The sequence below is a fragment of the Schistosoma mansoni genome (assembly GCF_000237925.1).
Source record: "Schistosoma mansoni, WGS project CABG00000000 data, supercontig 0129, strain Puerto Rico, whole genome shotgun sequence".
Lineage (NCBI taxonomy): Eukaryota > Metazoa > Platyhelminthes > Trematoda > Strigeidida > Schistosomatidae > Schistosoma > Schistosoma mansoni.
The window spans coordinates 436,246-456,428 of NW_017386036.1; the positions used below are offsets into that span (position 1 = coordinate 436,246).

The 20,183-nt window shown below is 39.4% G+C and overlaps 1 protein-coding gene across 1 annotated transcript; it reads left to right on the forward strand.

The window, feature by feature from the left end:
* Positions 1 to 7,684: 7,684 nt before the first annotated feature.
* Smp_179890 (hypothetical protein) lies at positions 7,685 to 11,792 on the forward strand (the record flags this gene model as incomplete). Its single annotated transcript, XM_018792747.1, has 2 exons — positions 7,685 to 7,689; positions 9,469 to 11,792. The coding sequence occupies 2 exons, from the start codon at positions 7,685 to 7,687 to the stop codon at positions 11,570 to 11,572; spliced, it is 2,109 nt and encodes a 702-aa protein (XP_018644475.1). The 3' UTR covers positions 11,573 to 11,792.
* Positions 11,793 to 20,183: the final 8,391 nt, after the last annotated feature.

The window sequence follows — 20,183 nt, forward strand, 5'->3', positions numbered from 1 at the left end:
TTCACTGATCCTCATTAGCCGTCTTCGACCTTGACGGTTACCAGTAGGATGCTGAACGTTCAGACATCTAGTATATGACGCAGAAATTGTCCAGGATGATGGATCTTCAGTGTCTCGAGAAACACGCAATTTTCTCTACTGAATACCTTCAAACAATATTGTTCTCTGGAACTGGCAAGTGTCACTGCCAAATATCTACGAAAGTATTTATTCTGAGTTGAGATATACCTTTGCACTAAGCTGGAAGCTTCGCAAGTTTCATGTTCTATACGAAATTATGTGTAAACTTAATAGATTTAGAGAGCATGGAAGCGCGTTGTGGCAACATGGTGAAGATTCATGTGAAAAATGGAGTGGATTATGGACGTTGAAGAAAGTTGCTGGTTACTCTATTTGTGTAGGCATGAAAATTAGGACAACCCGACGAAACTGCCAGTAAAAGTTAAGAGTCAACTTTTTATTACTATTCCACTTTAATTTACGCGACCTTGAAGGCCAAAGTGATGGAGTGCATTCTGTATTTAATGATACAAGATGATTCTGTAGGTTGTATTTGTCCCTTATTTTGTTGGATACGTGAATTAGTAATCTCTGGGTAGTTTTGAAAATTTCTTATCGAGCGGCGACTCAATCACTGTTTGTTACTTTGCATTCTGTAGCTAAATAAAATTTCGCTACCGGTTGGATTTTTCTTGTATATGGCTAATATTAGTTCTTTGCATCAACACCCTGCAATTGAACTAGTCGAAAATGTGTCAGAAATAAGTGAAAAAGTGTTACCACTTTCACAGTTCAGGTCGGTAATGTTGTGCTGAACCTGCAGATTTTCCACATGCATCTTATGTGATGGATTCGAAAGGCCAACAGCTTCTGGTGAACGTTTTTATACACGGTACAGAATAAAAAGGCGTACCAATATTCGTCTTCGACAGTGTTTGATCAGACGTTTAATGTCTTGACGTTAAAACATTGCTAGTTAGTATCGACGTCAAAACAGAAACCCTGGGCTGTTTTGAACGGGAATTATTATTATTGCTAAACATACTGCCTCTCAAACTTTTCTTTAGGGTCAATTATCAGTCATTTGGATGACCGACCGTTCCTAACGTGCCCAGCTTAGACTGTTGACAAAAACTGATTGTTGGCATTGTAACAATAGATTGATATCAATTGTTTCTTTTCGGGCAGACAAAGAATTGATACATTCCATAATCGCTTGTCACACATTAAGAGTGAAGGATTGGGCCCTACTTAGTACTTGAACCTGAAGTTAAGCCGAGCTTTGACAACCATATGGCTGGTCTGATAGTTATTCTGACCCGATGAAGCAGGACACAGTGGCCACCTGGTGATGGTGGAACAGACCAGGGACTGATTGAATTATATAGAGCCGATGTAATGCAACGTAAATTGAGCTGTCATGTTGTTTTTGTTAATTTGAAAACGAGTTAAGGCTACTGGCTGGGCTACACAAATGAACGACAGTGACTGATATTTCCTCCATATTCTGCTATACTCCAGCAATAAAACTGCAGTAGACCAAGCCCCTAGTCGGAGTGATCCAACACCAAGTTCTTTACACTTGTTCAGGTATTCTCGACTTTCCGAATTGCGAGAGTTTTGTTGTATCTTGCTGTTAGGATTCAGTACGGTGTTTCCGCTTTTATAGATCTAGGTACAAAGTGTTTGATGTTTCTAATTTGAGCTGCTAAAACTCGGTTTACTACTTTAACATGTGTAAAAAAAGTCCTGTTCGTTCACTAGCAGCTTCATGCATCGATAACGGGAATCAAAAGTCGTAAACTGATCACCAAAAGGCTGACTAAGTGAGGAGACGGTATCTGCAAAAGTTATTCCCCATCAACTTTGGATTAATGTAGTGTTGCTATACTTATCACGTTCTGCTGCACCGAGTCTCCGTAAGAGAATACGTACTTTTCAGAAGTCTTCTTGATCTGCGAAACCAACCTTAAATATATTCGTGAAGGCAAAACCACGTACCAACAATTGCGTTTGATGATGAATCAAAACTAAACTGAGATACATTATTCATGTTACTATCGAGCAAACGTTAGGGTACGAAGTTTGGTGTAATGGTCTTCTTAGTGATTTGGAAATTGGAAGACATCTCAATTCATTTGAGCTGTTGATAAAGCAGGCATCTAAACTCATCAGAAACAACTTTTTATACCAGCCGCGTCTCCAGCTTTTGCATTGTGTTACTAGCGTTCAATACGACTCTACAAAGTTTACAGATCTAGATACAAAGGGATAGAGCTAATCTAATACGTCCAGTTCTCGCTGAATTCAACAACGGCTATTTATACGAAACACATCGAACCAGGATGGCTAGTGCAGGAAGGAGACGGATTGTAAAGAATTTGACATTCGATGTAGGATAAACAGCCCAAAACGAATTTGCACAACTCTTGTACCTATATCAGCAAAATACGACTTTCAAGAACACAGAAATTTTACGAACTAAGAACGATGACGACCAATCAGTGTGTAAAAGTCAATCAGAAACTCAAATTAGGGAAAATTGCCCTGAAAGTTATCCTTCCTAGAGAGATTTTAGGGTTTCCAATAAAATTTGATTTTTCTTGTGGTCGCCTTAGACCTTTACATCTTTCGATGCTCACCAACTGCTTTTAAGTTTGATGGTCTTCGTTTTTCATGTTTTACTTGCAATCCTTATAATCTCTTTTAAAATAGAAATGTGTTACACGAGGCTTGTATGCTTATGGGCGAAACCAAACTGTTACGATTGCTACTAGATTTAATGTAATAAGTTGCTTAGGTTGGTGTGTCGCAGGACATACTTGTTATAGAATAAGATAGCAAACTTATATACATTAGAATGTGAATAGTGTTGGTAAAAAGCGAATGTTCGTTGTGAAGTTTCCGGTGCTTTATCGCGGTCGCGTTTCGACGAACAAATAGTGGTTGAGAATGAGTGCAGATATAGTCTGTAGCTATCATTACCAAATTTTGATTTGATAATTTTGAATGACTTGAGCATTGGGTAGATTGTTATAAATAAATAATATATTTGTAATATCCCAATGGGATATATATATATAGAAGTAATTTCGTCCTGCCAAAAGTCTCCCCACCGTCAGGTGACACCTGTGAAACAAAGAATGACAGAGAACGAAAGTAATTCGATTAGATTGAATGAATTACTTCAAGGTTATTACATAAATCTTTGATCCAGCCGAGTAAACCAATACCTCCTACACGACAGCCTTACTGACGGATTATCAACTTAAAATCAAAGTCTTCCCAGTTCACTGATCGCTTTCTTTCCTTTATAATAGCACCAGCCGATTTCATCATGTTTTTTTCTATCATAAGTGTTGCATCTAAAACTCCTACTTCGGTACTTTTTTGAAGGAACTTTCAACTGGTAACCAAATTAAGGGAAAATCAGCATCTCAAGTCCCAAATATTCAAATTTTGATCTTGGATTGCATATTGTCGATGCAGACAGCCCCAATAACATTTTTGACAACAGTTTTCGTAGTAAACCTTCAACATATGTAGTCTACTAGAGCACAATTGCAGGTACTAAATTAAAATAAGATAGGGACTAATAGTCCATGGTTAAAATTATAAACAAATCAAGTTTAAAGCTTGAGCAACATACAGATGTTAGAATTCATTATCAAGGATTACATTCCAAATAATAACTTGTGGTAATTTGAGTATTTTAAACTTGTTTCGCTACCTACCCACTCTCCCTTATTTCTTCTTTTTCAAACCATGTTTTACCTTAACTCTCACTTCAGTTCATCCCCCACGTAATATGTCTCTGACTTTTGATCCAACATTCTACTGTTTTAATTTGACAAATCTGCCTTACCTCCTCTTGGTCATCGAATAAATATTAGCTTCCGCAAAATGTCGAACATGAGAGAACAGTGAAAGTAAGGGTAGAGAAAGACAGGAAAATATGTGTCCCAAATGAAATTCAGCAGTTAGACTAATTAAAACCTAGTCTCCTGTATTTGAGAGGCTAAGCTGAGCGTAGACGAAAATGAAAAATTCGTAACAGTGACTTTAGGAAGTAAACCTCCCCCCGAAACTACAGGCTCATCATGGATATAACAAATATATTAGGCATTAGATGAGCCTTGTATTCGAATACAAACTACGCCGCTGTTGTGTCTGCAACATATTTAGTCGGAATATCCATCTAGTGAGGAATACCAATGACTTAGTGCAGCAGCCTTTCTCACGACTAACAAAACCGTACTTCAAAAATCACGCATGAAATAGTATTTAAGTCTTTCAGAAACCAGTGAATGTACTGGAAAGTATGGTTTTTTGTAATTGAAATCAAGCACGGAATTATGAAAAAAGAAATTAATATCCGGCTTCAGCACCACAACCACTGCTGCTGAAGTCCAAATAAAAATTTATGTAGACTGGTGTGCTCTGTCATCTACTACATCGAATACCTCACTTTGACATGAGTGGTTTCGTATTAATGGCTGTGAACTGTGCTTTCAGATCTTTCAAAAGATCATCAAAAGCTTCGTTTTTATCTGTCTTTAGCGCAGAGTGTAAAAATTGAAAAATCACTTTGTGCTCACACGTTCAAGACCCTTAAGGAATTCTTGAATGAATCCATAATGACTTTTGAATCTATTGAAGTAACTAAGCATCCCCATATGACCTATATTTAATCCTTCATGGACGAAGCACAGGTAAGAAACTCCCCATTCCTCAATGTTGATGATGTCTTGGACTTCACTGTCAACTTACCCAGAGTTCCCTACATCAATAAAAAGTTCTCTTGTTTCGTAAGTCTTGAAAAGACCATGAATTCGTACTGATAAACTGCATCCCTTAGGGCACAATACTGGTTGGTTTCTGTGAACAATTCACTATTTCACTAATTGGCTTCACTCCCTCTCAGCATACTCCTTTATTGGTACAAGATGAGCTTCAAATTCTCCGAAATCTCTGAAATTTGCAACTTTCTAAAGATGTGTTTATATTATCAGATGTCGATTTTTGAGAACAAATATAACAGGTATATTACTTGGAGAAACAGTCAGACACCGTCGCGCTTATACTGGATATCCACGAATGAAGAATTCCTAGTCGATGACCTCTCAATTCTGTCTCCCCTGGGGAAAGCGACCACGCCATTATATCCTTCAGTTTTGTCAACAAAATTGAGTCAAGATATCCCACCAACAACAGGCGCTGGAATTTCAAATGGTCGGATGTGTTAGCTGTACACGACTATCTACAACAGGTGGATTGGGATGTTCACCCTCATCTTGAAGTCGATGCTCATTGGGATTTTTTACCGCACACGCTCTTATGTGTTACTAAGCATTCAGTTCCCCAAACGATCCCAAAAAGCTACAAACAACCTACAATCATCAAGAACCGCACTCTTCTATTGCTAAGCCGCAAAAGGCACTGTTGGGCCGAATATAAACGAACCGATAAAAACGGCGCGTACAGGCAATGCAAACGTATAAGGAATATATGCTTAAAGGCAATAAGAGAAGACAGGCTTCAGTACCATACCAAGCTTATCGATAAGTTTGTCTCCAATCCAAAAAGCTTATTCCGTTACGCAGCTTCCCTTCGACAAGCCAAAACTGGAGTTTCACAACTGCTAGGTCTTAATGGTCTGACCAATCACGACTGGGATGCCACAAATCTTTCGGCTGAACAATACTCTCGGACATTTCAAACGACCCACATCAACTACACTGATGAAAGATTCACCTGCGACTGGACAGGACTTTCCGAGGTGAACCTGGACGCTGACCTGGTGTTCCGCAAACTACAGCACCTTGGAAAAGACACTTCGCCCAGTCCGGATATGGTTCATTCTGCTATACTGGGGGAAGTAGCTTCAATCCTGGCAACACCGCATAGCGTGATGTTTTCACACTCGCTAAGCCGAGGAAAACTACCGGAAATTCGGAAGCTGGCTCATATTACATCAATTTTCAAAGGAGGTCGACGCGGCGAACCCTCAAGCTACCGATCGGTGGCCCTTCTCCCTATACTTTCTAAAATTATGGAGTCCCTGATAGGTGATGGGGTCCCCCAGGGCTCAATACTAGGACCTCTTCTCTTCTTGATTTATATAAACGATCTTCCACAACAAGTATTGTCTGACTTATTGCTTCTTGCCGATGATGTAAAACTTTGGAGAGAGATACGCAGCCAAGAGGATGTACTGGCACTTCAGGAGGATCTGACTTAACTTCAAAGTTGGGCAGACGACAACAGACTTACCTTTAACACTGCAAAACGTAAATTAGTCCATCTGAGACATGTTTCAGACTATAGTTAAAACTTAGGAAACTCCTCTCTAGAAGTATCTCAAGTCGAAAAAGATTTAGGAGTGTTGGTACCCTACGACTTGAAGTCGTACACTAACTGTGACAACAACGCCTTTCAACCAAACCTTGCACTGGCAACATTGAAGCGCATTTTTGGCCAGTTTGACGGTAGAACTTTCCTCATAATCTTCAACAGTTTCATTCTTCCCTATTTGAAGTACGGAAACATAATAGTTCCTCCTACCCTCCAAAAGGATAAGGACATTCTGGCACGTATCCAACCTCGAGCTACGAAGTCAGTTCTGGGACTCAACTTCAAACCTTATGAAGAGCGCCTCCAATCGTTTAACCTTTACCCTTTAGAGTATAGGCGTCTGAGAGGTGACTTGCTTATAACTTCCAGTATCCTTATCACTTCTGGTCATCCCCTTAAACATCTACTTAAGCTTAATCACAATACTAACCTAAGGGGTAACACCCAGAAACTGGAGGCCCAACATAGCAGAACGGACTGTAGACACATCTACTCCTTAAGAGTTGTCAAATGCTGTAATTCGCTGTCGACTGAGCTAGTCCAAGCGACTTTCCAGGAGTCCTTTAGGAGGGAACTTGACCTATTCTTAAGGACTAATGATAACATATTACTAGGATTTACAAATTTCTTTTTTCCTGTTATCGTTAATATACCTAGGTCCCTGCCTGGACGTATTAGTGATCTACTGCTACTAGACACGGAAGCCCACTAGGCGAAAGCTTCTTATATTCCGTCCAAAACCATTTGAACCGTTTCGCGTCATTATGAAGATATTGGACATTGGAAATCCCTAAGGGTCGACCTAGAGGTTGTGGGTTAGTTGTTATCCTCTAAGTACTTAAATGTTATATTTGTACTACCTAGTTTTAAACATGACGTTCGTCTCGGGTTTTTCATAGGCGTCGGGACTGATTTTTAAAACACCTCCACAAACTCCCAAGCAAACTAATGGGGGATAACAAAAGTGCATTTCTCATGGGAAACTAAAGTAGAAACGCGTCAAAAAGTCTGTTTTTCGGCCTCTTTTGAAAAAATAGTGCGACACTTCCCATTTTTGTGACCATGAGTTTGAATTTTGGCTGAATTTATACCGAGTTGTGTACTTGTCACTTAAATTTACTAGGATTGCCTAATCTTCTCACCTATTTACACAAAGTCCACGGACAATTATATGCACTTGACTCAAATTTCGCCTACGTTTGTCCATAATTCCACACAAAATAAACATTTTGACATGTTGACTGCAGGTGACTGGATTGTAAAAGCTATACCTGATTGCAGACATTCACAGGAGATAAAATCATAGCTTACAAGGAGACTAATAACAGACATGCGGTATGTAGACCGTTTATTCGCGCTAGTAATTGTATACAAGCAGCCTTTTATTTTTAGACACTAAAGATCTCGTAGATTACATGACACTGGCTTTCGGACTCACTAATGACACATTTATTTGTGGTTTATACTTCAGTCACTGGAAATGATAGTACTTCAGAAAGTCTAACCACCAAATCTATGTAATGGTTAACTTACTAATAATATGAATAGAGAAATTCTGGTGAGACTATAATGCAGAGACGGACTATGAGCGACGCTAGAGTGACCTTCGAAGACTCACTAGGATTAAAAAGAGGGTTATGGATTAGTTTGAAGGATTATGACTGAAATTTAGAAGTTGGGGTTCGAAATTAGAGTCAGAGTTTTCATCACCAGTTGACATAAGCGATAACGTGAAAATTCTATTTAGCCACGTGGGTAAGTTTCGCTCCGAAATCTTTAAATTAATTACTTCGTCTATAAATTATAGTCTCTCCGGAATTCGTTCCATATATTGCCTTCCGTCTAATATTCTGTATTTTCACTGGATTAATCCCAAATGTTTTGTGAATATTTGATTGATGCTAAGTGAAGTCTTGAACTCAGTAAACTTCATTATACAAACGGTTAATTTTTCCAAGACCGTTGTCAGCTAGATAAAGTTTGTTAAATTTGCACCATGTCCATAAATCTGAGTGCATAACGCGATGGCGTTCGAAGCAAACGGTACTGGATTCGAGTCTCGAAATTAACATCGACTCGGGGATGCGTGTACACCCATCTCACGAGTCCTAAACAATATGAGACCCGTATCCTAAATTCCACTGCTAGCCATCGTCCATTCCTGTTTTAAATGCTTGTGACTTAGTGGCCATATTGGGACGATTCGTGCAGGACCTACATATGTCTAAAGAAAACGGATCAATCACAATCCTAAACATTGATAGGAAAATCCAAGCAACTAGTACAAATGGATCATTGGACCATAATAAAACCCATAGTTACCGTATCCAAGCTCCAATCTGACAGTGTAGTGGAGACTACGAAAGATAATTTTCCCCAAGTTTCTCAATTATGGAACCTTTTAAGGTCACACCAAGTAAACCGCGTAATGATGATCCTATAGATGAGTGCTATCCATGCTCTGGCGCTCAGTGACTCACCAATCTCAGCACTGAGTCCAGGATAATCATATGCGGAGCACACTTCTCAAATCGGTACATAGATAACAAACTTATGGTTTTTCATCATAGTTTTGAGGATAGGTCTCTAAACTATAACAATGCATTACTAGTAGCTCCTTCCGTGGAGACAAATCTGTCCACATTAAGGTTCAAACATCGATGGTAGTGACTTTACATGAAAAAACTTATCAGATACTCACTTAACAAAAACAAGTGATTAATTATTTAACGAACTGAACCCCCTTAGAATAAAATCTTCAATTTAGTGGAGTTGCCTGGTAGTTCAAATATTGAAATTAATGTAAGATGTCGTTTAGTCATTTGAGCTGCGAACACCTGGAGGCCCTATCCAAAGCAGGGTATTTTCTCAGCGAATCATTTTTTCATTCTTTTTTGTAAGGTCTACTGCACAATGGAGTGGAACAACACCAAGATACAATCCATGGGTAGTCGGTAATTGAAATAAGTTTGTACGCTGTTCGTTCCCCTTTAAGGTCATTCTTGTATTCTTTAAATCCGCAGAACTTTCATTTCAAAGTATTAAACCGACTCAGACGTAAAACCAAGCATTCCAATAATTTTAGTACAAATGACTTTCTTCATTTCATTGTAGTTACATAGATAGCAACGTGGCTAACTACTGCTATGAAATATTTGTAACAGACTTTCGTTGGATAAATTCCAAAGTTCAAGCAAGTATGGAACAGCCGTCTGAGACAGCAAACCTCACCGTTAACGAAAATTTTAACACTTATATAACCAACAACGAACAAAAACATGAAAATAACAGTATCCAACCCAAGGATATTCATATATCAAGTACTTCAGTATCTGTACATCATCGTCGCAAGCGGTCGCATATATCATCATTGTCGGGGCCTGTGCATGCAGTTAATAATATAGAAGCACCTACATATGGAGAATATGGGTTTCCATCGTTAAAAGATCATGTTGACATTGTAGAGTCAGCAGATGAGGAAAATGTACTTCTTAGTTGCAATCCTGAACAATTTTTACGTAGTGACTCAACTCTTGGCGAAAAATCCGTAGATTCTCTAAAGCTTGCTAAACTTGATCCAGAATTTCGTGAATTGATCTCACGTTATGTCTGCTCAGAATACGTAGTTCATTGTCTCGAACTGGCAGGCTTTTGTACACCTTATGTTGTCGCCCGACTAGATGATCATCAGTTACAGAGGCTCGAGACGTTTGTTGGACATGCTTGTTCGATTATGAAGTCAACTACCTTACGAGAGCATTTCGTAGGGCCCATTTTTGCAAATGATCCATTAAAATTTAAACTACCCTCAGGTGCTGCTTGTGGAATTCTTTTGGCTGCACACGAAATTCGTCGGAGGTATCGTCGATCTCAATTATCAATAGAGGGTAGAAATTCTATTGATGAGGATATCATAATTGTCCCAGACTCATGTGATCAGAGTTTCAATGATATAGGTTGTCAAACAGATTCTTCATTGTCTCACTTAATATCTTCAGCATCTTCACTGCCTGGTACTTTGGCTGACCCATTACCAAGCAACTTTATGGAAAATTCGGATTCAACATCTCCAACATCGGTGGTAAATTTGACGTCGAAAACCTACTTTCCAGATTCCCCGAATCCCTTACGTAGGTCAGAACCAACGGTTCCACCTTCTGATGGACCAGCAGTGATCATGGCTGCTGCTCTCCAAGCTGCCGCAGCTGCTGTGAGTGGAAATGGACACAATAATATCACATTGTTTTCTAGTGCTTTACCCGATGAAAACAGCTTAACCACACTCTCTGGTTTAAGTAGCTGTAACTCTGGTGATAATAATCCTGTCCTTCACCCAGGACCTAGCATCTCGCCTGTTTCATCACGTAATATGACTCCAGTGTCAAACATGCTTCCTGTCACCATCACATCAAATGCTATACCATCTCATCCTAACTTTGTGATCAGTTCCTCTCCAGTCGGATACGGAAATGGCTTATTTGAGAACGAAAGAGTTAATCTGGAGCGATTGAAACAACATTCTTCAGCTAGTGCAATCAGGTTAGCATCACGACAGTTTGTTAACGCTTACCTGATGCGTGGTCGAGATTTCGATATGGAAATGGAATTGTCGGTGACACCTGAGGGTTTTAAACGTGTTACTGGCATATTTTATTGTCATCTCTGCAGAGAAAAACGTGAGCGCACATCAGCCGTACGCTTTTCCATAGCCCGAAACAGGTATCCAGTTTTGAGTAATGTATTATCGCACTTAAAAACACATTTTCATTATCGGGGTCAAACGTTATCAGGATTACAGGCTACGGTCACCCAACAAACTCAGAATGTACTTAAGCCGGCTAATGCGCTAAATGAATCTTTTATTGGAGAAGGTTTAGGTCAGTCTCCAGGACCGTTCAATAGTTCGAGCTGTCGCACTGATTTTACGGTAGAACATACAACTAATTCATCTAATACATCGCTTCTGCCTACATCTATTTCTCCTAAGCAATTTCAGTTACAAATGAAACCTGAACCAGGAAACTACGCATACAATATTGAAGCTGAGGGCATTGAAGACTCTAGTTCTGTGCATCAAATTTTCGACAGTTTATCTCTGTCAAATAGATTAAACTCACAAAATACCAAGGGTTCGTCTCCCACTCGAGGTTTGGAACTCAAAGTCGTTATCCCATCGCGACCAAATACAGATAGCCAGTGTAATACGATAACTTCGTGATGTACATCTCCACAAACATGATTCTCATGTTATGAATACTGACATCCTTATCCCAAATATTTTTTTTCAAGCATTAACACTTCGAACATGTACGCAATGTTTATTTAGCATTTCTATCCATTCCATAGAGGAAATTGTGTGTAAATACCAATAGTTTATTATCATCGATATCCAGATAATAGTGTGTATATTTGTATATAAATCCTTTTATTGAGTACTCAATCTTCCTTTGTTTTTATAGTTTAGAAGTATTTTTCATCTTAGAATAAAATCAACAGACGAACAATTTGAAATCTCAAAACGGAAGAAACACAGGACTCATCAGAAGTACACGGTAATGACCTTATACGGGATCGAAATCTTGAGGTCCCAGACACTGCAACACAATGTTCAATTACTGAGGATTAGTAAATCTCTTCTCATTTATTTATAGTCATTTACCGGTGAGTTTATAACAGTGCTATATTCATTGTTAAGATGTTTGATAATGAAACTTCTCATAGGTATTTTAGGGACGTTCTCAGTGGGATGGCATAATATTCGACCAGTCGTGGAAGAAAGAATATCAGGGTCTGAGGGCCCTAAGTTCTTGTTCTAAGTATTTAGGATTACAAGACTAATTAGGAGTGTCGACGTAGTTATTTGTCTAAAAAATAGTGCAGTTTAGCGCTTCTGGTTAGGGCTTAAATGAAGCCAAATATGAAAAAAGACTACGCTTGTACATCTTTCCCGTAGAACGTTTATATGAACATGAGTGCCACGTGATACTTTGAATGAGATATTGTGCAGCAAAGAGGTGACACTACGTTCAACTATTGTCTCACTCACCAACTTTGTTTCAAACACTAGGAAAGCTAATTGGAACACTTATTAAGTTATTTTGACATAAAAGTGAACATAAAATTGCAATTTAAAAACCCTGATTGCGGATAATCAATATAAATATTGTTTAAATTTTACTAAAATTGTGAAAATGCGTAACAATGTGTCCTCACTAAGTGTCGATTTTCCATTGTTATTCAATGATAACCATCCACCTATTTGTACAATACACTCTCAGCTGTTTATTAAATCTGAAATCCATTTCATAAGTTACTTCAAACGTTACTTACTTACGCCTGTTACCCCTCGTCGAGGAGCATAGGCTGCAGACTAGTATCCTCCATTCAACCCTGTCTTGAGCAATCCTTTTCAGTTCCTTCCAGTAGTTACTCATCCCTTTCATGTCTGCTCCAATCTCCCGGCATGATGTGTTCTTTGGCCTTCCTCTTTTCCGCTTCCCTCCCGGATTCCAAGTTAGGGATTGAGTCGTGATGCACATTGGTGATTTCCTTAATGTATGTCCGATCCACTTCCAACGTCTTTTCCTAATTTCCTCTTCAGCTGGAAGCTGGTTTGTCCTCTCCCATAAAACGCTGTTGCTGATAGTATCCGGCCAATGGATGTTGAGTATTTTGTGTAGACAACTGTTTATAAATACTTGTACCTTCCTGATGATGGTCGTAGTAGTTCTCCACGTTTCAGATCCATACAGTAGGACTGTCTTGACGTTCGTATTAAAGATTCTGACCTTGAAATTGGTTGAGAGTTGTTTTGAGTTCCATATGTTCTTCAATTGTAGAAATGCTGCCCTTGCTTTGCCAATCCTCGCCTTTACATCTGCATCCGATCCTCCTTGTTTATCAACGATGCTCCCCAGGTACGTGAATGTTTCCACCTCTTCCAGAGTTTCGCCATCAAGTGTGATTGGGTTGGTGTTCTCCGTGTTGCATTTGAGAATCTTGCTTTTACCTTTGTGAATGTGGAGGCCTATCGATGCGGAGGCTGCTGCTACATTTGCTGTCTTCATCTGCATTTGTTCGTGTGTATGAGAGAGGAGGGCTAGGTCATCTGCGAAGTCCAAATCATCTAATTGATTCTGAGCTGTCCATTGTATTCCGTATTTCCCTTCAGATGTCGAATTCTTCATAATCCAGTCAATCACTAGAAGGAAGAGGAATGGGGAGAGTAGACAGCCTTGTCTGACTCCGGTCCTTACTGAAAATGCATCTGTCAGCTGTCCTCCATGCATGACTTTGCACTGTAGTCCATCGTATGAGTTTTGGATAATGTTGACAGTCTTTTCAGGAACTCCATAGTGTCGAAGAAGTTTCCATAATGTTCTCCTGTCCACGCTGTAAAACGCCTTCTCATAGTCAGTGAAGTTGACGTATAGTGATGAGTTCCACTCAACTGATTGTTCAACGATGATCCGTGGTGTCGCAATCTGGTCTGTGCACGACCTATCCTTACGGAATCCAGCTTGTTGATCCCTAAGTTCAGTGTCTACTGCGTCTTTCATCCGATTCAGCAAAACTCTGTTGAAAACTTTTCCTGGTACTGATAACAAACTGATGCCTCTGTAGTTCTCACATTTGCTCAGATCTCCTTTCTTCGGTATCTTTATGAGATATCCTTCTTTCCAGTCCATTGGCACTTGTTCCTCTTCCCAAATCTTCTTGAATAGAAGGTGAAGCATGTTTGCAGTTATTTCAATGTCTGACTTCAGTGCTTCTGCTGGTATATTGTCAGGTCCTGCCTCCTTCCGACTTTTGATTTGTCTGATGGCCATCTTGACTTCTTCGATCGTTGGTGGAGTGACATCTATAGGAAGGTCAGTGTGTGCTGCTTTGATGTTCGGTGGGCTCAATGGGGCTGGTCTATTCAGCAGTTCGTCGAAGTATTCTGCCCATCTTTTACTCTGTTCTTGAATCTCAGTGATTGTCTTTCCTTCTTTGACCTTGACTGGTCTCTCTGGTTTGCTATATCTTCCTGCCAATTTCTTCGTTGTATCATATAGTTGTCTCATATTCCCTTCTCTTGCAGCTTTTTCCGCCGTCGTTGCTAGTTCTCCCATATATTTCTACTTATCGGCTTTAATGCTTTTCTTCACTTCCCTGTTTGCTTCTGCGTAGTCTGCTTGTGCTTTGACTTTCTCTGCTCGTGTTCGGCTGTTGTTAATTGCTAGTTTCTTGTTCTTCCTTTCTTGAATTTTGTCCAGGGCTCCCATAGAGATGCATTCCTTGTGATGATGCTTCTTAGGACCCAGAACCTCCTGATACGTTGAAGTTATTGCTTCTTTGATTCCTTTCTAGTTGTCCTCCAAAGTAGTTTCTTGTTCTTTCAGTAGATCCTGTAGAGCTTAGAACCTGTTGTTGAGAGTTATCTTGAATTCATGGAGCTTGTCAATATCTCGAAGGAAGGCTGTATTGAACCTTTGTAGTGCTGTTTGTCCAGTTGTCCAGTCTTTCTTTAGCTTCAGTCTCATCTTGGCCACAACCAGGTGGTGATCTGAAGCTATGTCAGCTCCTCTCCGGGTTCTCACATCTTCCATTGATCTTCGGAACTTTTTGTTGATACAGATGTGATCTATCTGGTTCTCTGTGGTTTGGTCCGGTGAGATCCATGTAGCTTTGTGTATGCGCTTGTGTGGGAATATTGTGCCGCCTATAACCAATTTGTTGAATGCACACCGGTTTGCAAGTCTCTCCCCATTTTCATTTCTCTCTCCTAGTCCATGTCGTCCAATTACATCTTCATATCCTGTGTTGTCCACTCCAACTTTAGCATTTAGATCTCCCATCAGGATGGTCAGGTCCTTTCGTGAGCACTTCTTTATAATTGATTGCAGCCTCTCATAGAACTGATCTTTATCATCGTCGTTGCTATCATTGGTGGGTGCATAACATTGGATAATGTTCATTGTGATCCCTTGCTTCTTTGTTCTGAATGATGCTTTGATTATCCTGGGTCCATGAGATTCCCATCCCACAAGTGCATTTCGTGCTTCTTTGGATAGCATTAGAGCAACTCCCTGAGTGCGTGGAGCATTTTCCCCTTCGTGACCGGAGTACAGCAGCATCTCTCCTGTACCTAGCCTTTGTTGTCCAGCTTGTGTCCAATGGGTTTCGCTGATTCCGAGTACTGCCAAGTTGTATCTCCTCATTTCCATTGCTATTTGGCTGGTCTTTCCTGTCTCCCACATTGTCCGGACGTTCCATGTACCTATAAAGAGTGTTGCTCTGGTTGTTAGAAGGTGCATCGGTCTCGTGACTTCCGAAGAATTTCGGCTTTCATCATGAGGCGTCATAATTATTCCTTCAACTCCCAGGGCAGAGTTTAAATGGTTTGAATTATTTTTTCTGGTTAGCGTTTTTTTAGCGAGTTAGCTTTTCTACGGGATGGGGTCGCTAACCCCATGCCCAACCCTCCTCCTTTACCCGAGCTTGGGACCGGCAGTAACTCTAGAAGAGCTACAGGCGGAGTTACTTCAAACGTAATCGTAACTATTTAGTTGATTATACTTAGTTACGATGACGATTTCGATTATTTTCTAAATTACATACTTTAAAGATGCAGAGTATTGTTTGTGATAATCAACATTTACTGGTTACTACAACTGAAGGGCGTTGATTACTGAAATTGATAAGCGATTTTCCACGAAACAACTTTTCAGTCCACAGACAACTTTTATTCAATTTTTATCGCACTTGATCAGATTATATTTGTGTCTCATTTATGATCTTCATGACATTTTAGGGATTTTTTAGAGATGGCGTATTACCCTAAAATGTTCTCATTAGCATAGCTATTGTTTGATAGTCTTAACTAGTAGAAAATCAACTCACTTTATGAAGCTTGTTGAGTTCACTGATGTGACCCTGTTAAACTTAAAAATATACAGCCACAGTACATTCGTCTAAAATAATTCCTTATCGTAAGGGGATCGTTTAGCTCACTATGTTATTCTTATAAGAGCCACCATATTTCATGCAAATGAAATATACGAGGCAACAGTTTTCACAAAAGCTTTTATCTTACGAAATATGGACATCTGTGATATTTTGCAAGACATGAATATTTATATAAGTACGCAAACTCATAATACCAACAAAGTTAAATTCGATTCCACATAAGGTTTGTCGGGATGTCAGTTGTTGCTAAACAACTCACAAGCACAATGTGAATCATAATACTAACTGGTTAGCAAATGTATACACATAGTATGTTCTAGTTTACAAGTCTCTAACTAGTAGATATGATCCGTAGCTTACCTTTGTATGTTCGTATAATGTAACTTAGTTTGTTATATTTGAGCAATGAAATAAAGCATTTTGCAGCTAACCGGTCAACCTTTTACACATTTTCATTTGTGAACTTGAAAAGGATGAAAAACAACGAATTAAACAATGTAATAGTAACGTGGTGGAATGTATGGAGTGAAATGAATTAAATGAGAAATGGAGACATTTAAAAGAAGACTATGCAACCGATTAAGGATAATTAAAAAACAAATCGTGTGCGTCTAGGACCAGTCTTTTCTCATCCATTACACCGAGTTTTTAAACCGATGAGGAAAAAGTAGTAGCTTGCGTAGTTTGCCTCCGCTTACTTACTGTTATACTTGCTATCCAGTTTGATGTGGCAAAATAAGTTAAAACGCCGGGAATAGCATGCGGTTTTCCAAAAAATACGTAAGGAACACTAACTAGACGGGTCGATAAATTTGGTTGCTCATTGTAATTATCAACTCCCAATTAATTACTAAAGACTGTTACCCCTCGTGAAGGAGTAGGGCATCAACCAGGATTCTCCAACGAACTCTGTCCTGGGCAATTCTGTTTCAAGTTGCCACTCATTCTTTTGATGTCTGCTTCCAGTTCCCGACTCAGTATGTTCCTTGATCTGCCTCTTTTCCTCTTCCCTTCAGGATTCCAAGTAAGGGCTTGCTTCGTAATGCAGCTTAATGATTTTCGCAATATATGTCCTATCCACATCCAGCGTCCTTTCCTAATTTCTCCTTCAGCTGGAAGCTTATTTGTTGTTTGCCTCAGTAGGCTGTTGCTGATGGTATCCGACCAACAGACATTGAGTGTCTTGCGAAGGCAATTCTTGATACACGTCTTTACCTTTTTAATGATGGCTGTCTTAATTCTTCACGTTTAACCCCTCCGTACATTGGGACTGTCTTAACGTTTGTATTGGATGTTGAAAAACAGTCGTTTTTGGTTCCATATGGTCTTCAATTGTAGGAATGTAGTCCTTGCATTTACATATGCATCAGATCCTCCACGTTTATCGATGATGCCCCATAGGTACGTAAAATTTTCCACCTCCTCCAGAGCTTTTTCATCATGTGTGACTTGGTTGGTGCTCTCTGTATTGTGTCTGGGGATCCTGTTTTTTTCCCTTGTGTGTGTTGCGACTTACCGATGTAGAGGCTGCTACAACATTGACTGTCATCTACATTTGTTTCCGTGTAAGATAGAAGGCCTACATCATCTGCGACGTCCGAATAGTCTAGTTGCATCTAACCTGTTCATTGTATTCTGTGCTTCCCCCGAGTTATGAAGCTCTTCATAATCCAGTCAGTCAACCACCAAAAAGAAAGAAAAAGCGTGAGAATAAGCAATCAAAAAACAAATTATTCTACTCTGTGAAAGTAAATGTCATCACAAGGGTTAACCAAGAATAACTGTTGAGTTTGGTATATGATAAAAATATCCAGGGAGCATATTTCAACTCTCGTTTATCTTATTTATTTAAATATACCTATTTGGTACCAGGAAGCACAATATACATGCGCCACACTATGTCACTCAATTTATGTGACGGTTGGAATACTGTGCGGGCGCTCAAACCTAAGTATATGGTTTTCTCAAGAGACCGCTCGCCGAACCTTTGACCTAGAGATCTAATCCACAAGACTGTAGCAACGTTAGAAGATGCCGTCCCATAGTATCGAATGACCAAGAATGGGTTCATACGCCAGTTGTTCGCTCATGATCCTGGGGCCCATGTCCACCATCGGTTTAGAATCAGAGTTTTCCAACTCTCCCAGGTGAGTCCTCCGTACCCACCAACTCAGTCTAAGCGCTGGACGTTCGCTTTTCGTTCTCTCAAACTTTGTAAACAACACCACCACCGCGAGAACGCAATGAGTAGGACTTCCCTGGCAGTGGCTATATACCCGTAGCCGTGTAAGATCAATTCGATAGGGATAGCAGGCTCATTCCACCCTCGGCCGTACCAGGGCATTTGCGGGCTTCAAACTCATATCACGCCTATTTCCGAATATATTTTGAAAGCACATCAATAGAAGATTGTCTCACTTTCATCGCAGAGGTATGAGTGTGGATTTAGGATTTCTGCTAAGAACATTTACTAAAATGTTTAGGTCAAGAAGACCAGCTCGCAGTTAATTAAGTGACAGGGTATTCAGGCGAGTATAGACTGACAAAGAGCGTTCACTATAACGGTGAACAGTGTTGAATTAGTGCTTTTCCATGTTTAAACTTAATAACATTCATCTTAATAAACAAAGTTATGGGTGTTCTGTACATTATGTGTAGGCTGATTACGCTACTCCAGCCAATATAAGCATCCTTGTTTTGATTTTTGTCTGTTCACCGTAGATTTAATCGATACATCTTGTTGAAATATGTGACTTGTGAAGAAAAACAATTTATTTGCTATGTTAATCACAAGACATTCAAAGAAATCGTTATGTACATCAGTTTTATCGAAAATATTAAATTTACATTGATTCGCCAGCTTTGCTATGATGACGATGACTTCCCTTCAGTAAAAACAGCCAGCGTATGGCAATATACACGTATAGGGTACATTAAGTAAGAGGATTGTGGACGTAGTTATCCTTCCCGAAGCCAATTTACTTCCAGTGCTTCGACTTTGGGGTCCGGTAGTCAAAGTTTGGAAACAATTGGGAACTTTGCCTTCATTAAGGTGCGAATTCAATGAACTAAGCTGTTCTTAAATGCTTGATAGCCGCGAAGATCATTATGAATCAGAATATCCGAAATTCGGTTGGCTGACTGATATTTGTATACATAGACAATTTAGGTTGGCTTGAGTCAGAATTGTGAAGTCTATTTGCGATGAGTTTTAACGAATTCCACTGACATTTCTCAGTACCTGATTTACAGGTATCTGTATATATTAAAAATATACTGACATAGTGGTTGAGGTTGTCGGGTCAAGTTTAAATATAAGAGTTGGGATTAATGGTAAATAGGCTTGAGAATGGTCAAATAGTAGAACAAATAATAATAGTGACTCATCCGTAATGAGCGTGACATGTAGATATACAGTAATCATAGTGCAATGAAGGTGTTAACATGACAATAAACACCGCTTAGGAATTCGACTACAAAACTCACAGGCCCATAAAAATGTAAGCTTGCTCATCTCTCGTTATACTTTGACCCAGCAAATAGGACGAGATGCGATTTTTTGATTAGCCATAATCTAAACATATTGTACATATACTGCTATATGTATATGTGCAGGATGGTCTAGACTGATCTAATGATTCAATCTTACTGAGAACCATATTATTTACTCATCTTAGGACTGACGTTTAGCGGCCAAATATTCCTTGTTCCCGATGTTGGACTTATTTCAACAAAAGTAAATGCTGTTTCTTATCTCCCGGGATTTTTTTCGATAAAAGCAAGACGACTTTTCCCTCAAGAAACAACTGGAAAAAATCCACAATTTCGCTTGATAAACTATTTCATGGAAATTCAAATCGAAATTAGTTAACAACAAA